This window comes from Rhinopithecus bieti, unplaced genomic scaffold, assembly GCF_001698545.2.
Source record: "Rhinopithecus bieti isolate Rb0 unplaced genomic scaffold, ASM169854v2 scaffold_17930, whole genome shotgun sequence".
Taxonomy (NCBI): Eukaryota; Metazoa; Chordata; class Mammalia; order Primates; family Cercopithecidae; genus Rhinopithecus; species Rhinopithecus bieti.
In genome coordinates, this window is record NW_016809035.1 from 399,714 (window position 1) to 407,468 (window position 7,755).

General features: G+C 45.2%; 1 protein-coding gene across 4 annotated transcripts in view; it reads left to right on the forward strand.

The window, feature by feature from the left end:
- The first annotated feature begins 571 nt into the window (after positions 1-571).
- Positions 572-7,755, forward strand: part of LOC108539513 (uncharacterized) — a 26,268-nt gene continuing 19,084 nt past the window's right edge. For 2 of the 4 annotated variants that reach the window (XR_001888400.1, XM_017888267.1), the window contains exons 1-2: positions 594-2,710; positions 3,771-3,838. Coding sequence is in view for 2 of the 4 variants with exons in the window: in XM_017888267.1 (XP_017743756.1) it covers positions 2,131-2,710; positions 3,771-3,838 (648 nt within the window). In the remaining 2 variants the exon portion in view is untranslated. Of the gene's footprint in view, positions 2,711-3,770; positions 3,839-7,755 lie in introns of all 4 variants that reach the window. The other 2 variants (XR_001888401.1, XM_017888268.1) reach the window with 2 other exon arrangements.

Consider the following 7,755-nt stretch of genomic DNA (forward strand, 5'->3'; position numbering starts at 1 on the left):
ACAGGGTCTTGCTATGTTGACCTGGCTAGTCTCAAACTCCTGGCTTTAAGCATCCTCCCACCTTGACCTCCCAAAGTGCTGTGATTACCTGGCCAGGGCTCATTAAGACATGACAAAATCTTTCAAAATAACACCCAGAAATAAATGTTTCATTTTATTTTTCTTGAAACAGGGTCTCACTCTGTTGTCCAGGCTGGAATGCAGTGGTGTGACCATGGCTCACTGCAGCTTTGACCTCCCAGGCTCTAGCAATCCTCCTGCTTCAGTATCCCAAATAGCTGGGAACACAGGAGTATGCCACCGTGCTCAATTACTAATGTTTTAAGAGATGTGATCTCCCCATGTTGCCCTGGCTGGTTTTAAACTCCTGGGCTCAAGTGATCTTCCCCTGACTCAGCCTCTGAGGTGCTGAGATTACAGGTGTGAGCCACCTGTATTTTATTTTAATAATCTAAGAAAGGGTGGTCACAGAATGGGAATCAAGAACTTAGAGGAGTTCAGCCTATAAAACGAAGAAATACTACAAGTCATGTATTTCTTCGTTTTATAGGCTGAACTCCTACACTTGTAGTTTCAGAAGTTTCTGGTGAACTCATGACCTCCCAAAGAAGCTCTTTTAAATCTTAGTTGGTTTATGAAACAGATTCAACTGCTGCTTTAAGTTATGGCGTTTAATAACTGTAAAAATGCAAAATCTCCCAGGAGTGGCTACAGTCTTGTCAGTCATTTGTACTTTGATAATAATTAGATTCTCTTGTAAAACGACGTGCAAAGAGAAGAAACAAGACGTAACTGTGCACTTCATAATTTTACCTAGAGTTCAGCCTTCAAAAGTCACATATTAAGGACAGAAGTTTCTGTAATAACAAGAAAACAGAAGATATCTGTTTCTTCACATACTGGATAAACAGAACAATCCATGGTTCCTGCTAATCATCCAACCCATATGTTGAATTGACAAGATGATTTAATTTCCTCTTTCTGCTTTGAGAAACTAAAATATCTTGACAGTCTGAGCACAGTGGCTTAAGTGGCCTTAATTCTCTGATTTCATAAGTTAATATTTAGGTTGAAGCTATAAACTATAGCCCATTCCATTTAAGACCTGGATCAAAGTTAGCTTCATCCAGCATGCTTTAGCATGTCCTTTCTGAGCTATGTCGTCAATAGTTATCATTCAGTTCCACCATCCTGAATATTCTGCAGTTGATAAACCATTTTGTGAGGGTTTTTTTTTTTTGTTTCCTGTGTATGTTTTTGACTTCGCGTGTTTTTGCTTCATGTGTTTTGAGTTGCTATTCAGATTGCGAAAGGAAACATCTCACGTTTGCATTAAGACTTCACAGTTCATAAAGACCTTTCCCACCAACCACAAACAAACGTATGACAAGTTTTCCGTCATCTTCATTTCATAGGTGTGGAAAGGGAGTCAAAGAAAAGTTAATCGATACCATTGATCTAGTTAAGCAGGCTTTGAGCAGTTCATCTCTTCCAGTCCTCAAAACGACCTTGAGGTGGCTCCTGCAACCCCGCTTTGAAGCTCAGAGCGAGACGGTCTCACGTTCCGGGGGCTCAGCTCAGGCGGGGCCGCCACGCGCCTCCCCGTGCCTTTGGACGGGCGAGGAGAGCTGCTGCCACGGCGGGGACCACGTGGAGGGGCCTGGTAAGCAAGTGGCAAGGACGCGGCGCAAGCCAGGCTTTCTAATGCCCAATCCGCGGCTCTTTCGATACTAAACACCCACCTCTTCAACAAATTTCGAGCGCCTGGCAGGCCCTGCACCAATCCTAGGGTGATGGCGACCCAGGCGGGTTTTTACTCAAGGAGCTCAATTCTAGGGCAGGGAGAAGTAAAATAAAATAAAAAAAATCATAACAAACTGAAAAACACATAAATAAGACACGTCTCTCCTCACCCCTAGCACTTAGTCACAAAGGCCTGTAGAGAGCCCCGACGTGAACGTCTGAGCAGGCCCAGCTATCACTCCCTGAGGACAGCAGGCAAGGCAGGCGGACGTCCCTGGACGAAGAAAGTGCTGGAGAAACTGGCGACCGTCCCACCTTCCCTAAGGCGAAGGTTCTGAATTCTGAAGACCGTTACTCGGGGCGAAACGCGACTCCGGGCAGCCGCAGATGCCAAAGCACCAGGCCTGGGGACCGCGGCCTACGCATCTCCCGGGCTTCGCGCCCCTCGCCCAATCTGATTGGATGGCGGCGGAAAAAGGCGGGGAGACCCCCGGAGGAGGCGCGCGCAGGCCGGCCGGCGGTTCCCACGGAGGCGCCCAGGAGGCAAAGGGGCGGGAGCGGGCCTCGGAGCGTCGCGCGTGCGCAATAGGGACGAGGCCGGTTGGGGACTGCTGGGAGGGCCGGACCCTGCGAGAAACGGGTGGGCGTAGGCCCGGTGGGCGCGGGAGGGGCCCGGGCTGCAAGAGCGCGCGTGCGCCTCGGAGCCGGAGCCGCGGGAGGAGGCGGGAGCTGAGGAGGCGGCGGAGGGGGCGGGTCGCGTCGGGCGCCACGTCCGCAGCCAGAGGCCGCCGCCTCCACCGCCGCCGCCACAGTTTTCCAGCTCCACATCCTGAAAGGACGCCTCCAGAGCCGCGACTGCTTGGGGTTGTGCCGGCCGCAGCTGCCGCCCAGGCCGCCTCAGCTCTACTCGGCGCCGGCCTGCTGCCTCCGCGCGGCTCCTGCCCTAGCGCTGGCCGCGATCCCGGCGGTGAGTGAGGTGGGATGCGAGGGCAGGGGTGCAGTCCCGGCTTCCTGCCTTCCTCCGTCGCCCTCTGCCGTCGGCGCCCCTGTCCCTCACCTCCCACTGCCCGGCCTGGCTGCCCAGCTGGGCTTCGGCGAGGCCCGAGAGGGAAAGGGGGAGGGGCGGGACGAAGTTGGGGGCGGATGGAGGTTCGCTTCTGGGGCTACTCCTCCTTATACGTCGCTGACTGCCACGCCGCGATTGGAGGTTGGGCATTCCCCTGGAAAGCCTCCGTCTGACTTCTTAGCATCTGGGGGTTCTTGGTTGTGGACGGAGGAGGGAGGTGGGGGGCGTCAGCAGCCTGGGGGGCGTCAGCAGCCTGGGAGGCGGATGCAGCGGAGGGGCTTGGGTACTGGTCTTCCTCGCCCTGCCAACTCCTGACCTGTTGATAAACCTCCCTCTTGGGTTCAGGCACACGAGACTTGTCCTCCAGTCGACACCCCCATAGCTCTTCCTGGGTAGGAAGGCTGTATCCCCACGCCTAACCTAAAGTAAAAGTGGGAATGGAGAGGGTGCTGGCGGCGCCCAGGGGTGACAGGGAGTGCTGGAGCACCCATCCGTGCCGTCACTGCCTCCCAGTCTAAATAAAAACTGCCTGCTCTGTACACGCAGCTTCAAGACCGATCCCCCAGCTCCCACTTCCAATCAGATCTCTTGTCCTACATCCTTCTTACATAGAAATTCTGGAACTCTTCGGGAGTGGGGGGTGTGCTGGGTGTACAACGTGGAGCGGAGGGAGGAGGTGCCAAGCTCAGCGCTAGCTAGCCACGGCGCCTCCAGGGTCATTTTCTGCCTCCTGCCACGTCACTCTCTCTGCTAAAGAAAACACACACTCACACACACACACACGCTTGCCTAGAGCCTAAAGGGATCAGTGGGGAGAGAAGGGGCCACCCGGAAGGGTTTGGAAACACCTAGAGAAAAGGGAAGGGTTCTTAATTTGATTTTTGCGTCCTTGTGAACACTGTGCTAATTCCAAATGAAAAAATTTGCTATATGTGATTATTTGCTGTATGCTATTGTTTAGCCTTTGAAACTTCTGCTGGTGTGAGTGCCCTCAAGGGTTCCCCAGAAATATCGATACCACACCAACAGGTAAACTTGCGCGCGCGCGTGTGTGTGTGTGTGTGTGTGCGCGCGCGCGCGCGGGCGCCCATACTTAACTTTTTGGAAAGAAAGGGAGAAGTAGCCTTTGATAAACCCATATGCATCCTGTTTTGCTTTTTCCACTTTCATTTCTTTAGTCTTTGTTAGAACAGATGTACCAGAAACCAAGTTCAGTAAAAATTTGTCCATTTATAGAAAGCGTCGTTAGAAATTATAACGGTTGCTACATTAGACAAATATACAGGTAGGTATACAGGTAGGTCTGTGTGTGTGCATGTGTTTGATTTTTTTTTTTTTTAACTACAGGAAAATCTTTACCTTTCTTTGTTTCAGTTATTAGGTATTTACTTTTTTTCTGCTTCCGGAAGATATCTCACTGGATTATATATAAACATCTTGAGAATAGGACCTTTGTATGCTTGTTCACAAGGATGCCTCGGGGCCTAACAGAATGTTTGACACATAGTAGGAATGCAAATGTCTGTTGAAATCATGTGAAGATGGTGTGCTGCTTCTCTGGTTTGATAGAGGATTGTAATTCTGCTTAATGTTTCGTTTAAGGACAACCCTTAAAAATTGCCTTTTTGACACTGTCAGTTATTACTCGTCTAAGTGGGCACTTACAAGTTTTACTGGCAGATGACTTTTTCTTCCTTGCTAGATTGAGAGCATTTCTTGTAGCCTATTTGCTGTTGATTTAATGGGCAGGGGCCATCTTTAAAAGCAGACTCTTCCCGATAGTTGGTTTAACTAGAAAAACATAAAAACAGCTGGAGTTTTAATGTACTCTGCTTGTTGGTGTATATGTTTTAGAGCTCTATATAAATATATTTTTGAATCTCTTTGCAATTATTTGGCAAAGAAGCTAAAACCTGGGAGTAAGGGTGTGGCCAAGTTCTTTTAGGTAGAATATGTAGAAGGATTTAGCTAATTCATTTATAGTTGTCTTTTTCTATTATAGGGACATTGGCACCTACTGTTGAATAACAGGTAGTTTTAAGTGGCTTTGCCGATAAACTTGTGCACTGTATTTTGTAGTTAAGCTTTATATAACGTGTTAGTGTTATTTAACTTCTTTTGGTGTATAGAGGGGTGGTGCTACCCAGAGGAAAATGTATGTACTGTTTTCAGAATTTTTTATTATGAATAAAAACTTTATATATGATATATTACTGAAACCCACAAACAACATGGATTCATCTATTTTCCTTTAAAAAGAAAACCAGTTTCCCAAGAGGTGTTTGTTTACTTATTTCTATTATTGGAATAAATTATCCTTTAGGGAATTGTGTTGTTAATCCTTGCTCAATATATTCGCCAGCTACTAAATCTATGATACTATTGTACTGGGCAAGAATTATTTCTCCCCATCTCTACAATGCTTAATGTAACTGCTGATGAATCTGTAGTCATGATATACAGTCTACAACAAAGAAGTCTTTCATATGGCACAATTTCTTAAAAACCCACTTATAACCAGTTTAGTTGGTATTGTAATAGTTTATTCACACTTCAGGACCAAAAGGTAGAACTGATTTATGTCTGTAGAATAAGTTAAATCATTTGTACTTATCTAAGGATATTGTCTGTCATTACTGTCTTCCTTAGAACAGTATGTGTTGTTTTGTTTTGTTTTGTTTTTTTTTTGGTAGAGACGAGGACTTGCTATGTTGTCCAGGCTGCTGTCAAACTCTGGGGCTCAAGCGATCCTCCTGCCTCGACCTTTCAAAGTGCTGGGATTATAAGCATGAGCCACCAGGCCCAGCCAGAAAGTATGTTTTTAATAGAAACTTGTGCATTATGAGCTCCTAGAGAGCAGATATATTTGTTTCTTGAATATATAATTTGTTTCTTGAATGACTCACTAAATGGCAAGTGCTTTAAAAGTCTATTCCCACTGGATTGTAAACTCTAGTTTAGAGTAGTGCCTGTGTGTGCTTAATCACACTGAACTCCTAATTGCATACCAGCGTGCCTGCCACATAGTACGGCTCAAGTATATGTAGAATTAATGATTCAATGAGTTCAGGGCAGATAGTTTGTATAGAATTTAATAATTATAATGTATTATTTCAGAGTGACATTTAAAAATGGTCGTTTTGATTTTTTTTTTTGGGATGGAGTCTTGCCCTCTTGCCCAGGCTGGAGTGCAGTGGCACGATCTCCACTCACTGCAACATCCCCCTCCCAGGTTCAAGAGATTTTCCTTCCTCAGCCTGCCTAGTAGCTGGGATTACAGGTACCCACCACCACACCTGGCTGATTTTTCTATTTTTAGTAGAGATGCGGTTTCACCATGTTGGCCAGGCTGGTCTTGAACTCCTGACCTCAGGTGATGCTGCCTGCCTCAGCCTTTCAAAGTGCTGGGATTACAGGCCCATTTTGAAATTTTTACTGTCAGTTGGTACTTGTCTCTACATATATACTCTTAAATTTTATTAGTAGATTATTTACCTTTCAAAGTTTTAGATTGGGGTCTATTTATCTTCACAGTTTCTATTATAAGAGAAACAGGTCTCCTACAATGGTGATAATAAGCAGGATAATAATATAAAAAGTATTTATCTTTAGTAACGAAGTGGCAATATCCATAAAGAGGTAATATCACTAAAAGTTAGACACATATTTGTGTGTAGGACTTTGGAATGGTTTATGTGAATGAAAAGTACAGATGACACAGTTAAGGATTTTAGCAAATACCTTTATAAGGTAACTCAGTGTCTTGTGATCAAATTAGGAATTCGGGAAAAAAAAATCTCAAATACTTGTGGCATTTTAATTAATAAAAATTAATACTAAGTTTTATTACCCTAAGAGTTCTAGAGGAATTTTGATACTACATACTGACTATTAAGGTGTGATGTACAAGATACCCAAACATCAAAACAAAACTAATCTTTTTTTTTTTTTTTTTTTTTGAGATGGAGTCCTGCCCTGTCACCGAGGCTGGAGTGCAGTGGTGAGATCTTGGCTCACTGCAACCTCTGCCTCCTGGGTTCAAGCAGTTCTCCTGCCTCAGTCTCTTGAGTAGCTAAGATTACAGGCGTGTGCCACCACGCCTGGCTAATTTTTGTATTTTTAGTAGAGATGGGTTTCACCGTGTTGGCCAGGCTGGTCTCAAACCCCTGACCTCAGGTGATCCACCCGCCTTGGCCTCCCAAAGTGGTGGGATTACAGGTGTGAGCCACCGTGCCCGGCCCTTGTTTTGTTTTGTTTTTTTCCTTTTTTTTTTTTTTTTTTTAGTCTCAATGAAACTAATCTTTGTGTCACTTAGGACTTTCAAGGCTTTCTAAATAGTGAATTCCTCTAGTCTAGGTTAACATATGCCTGGCATGGCAGGACTCCAGAGTTGCTACTTTCTTGTTTATTGATAACCCTGTTGGTAACTACTGCTAATAAATTTTTAACTGCAACTGAATATTTCTATATAATAGTATCTAGCTTTTTACATTTCACACTCCTCTACAGAAATACTCCTAATTTAAGGCCAGAATGAACTCATGCTGGGTGTGGGAGTGGGAGTGTGGTTGGACTGGCAAGGAGAGCTGGTAAGTCTGAGAATATACCCGGAAGCAGCCCCAGGCGAGAGTGAAATCTCTTGAAAGTCTAGTTATCTTAAAAAAAAAACAGTGCTCAAGCACTTTTCATTTTACTTTTTACTGTGTGTGAATTTAAAAATAAAACAGTATTTTACATTACTGTGGATTAAAATGCAGGCATTATGTCTCTCCTGTGGATTCTTAAGTCCTTGGCATACCACTGCCTGTGTTTAAAAAGATACATTTGGAAAGCATGACTCTAGCTTAGAGTTTTTTTTTTTTTAAAACCCCAAATTTGGGCCATGTATTGGTATGTATTTCTTCTTGTGATGCTTAAAGTATATGCGGATTCTTTCCCCTCCCCTC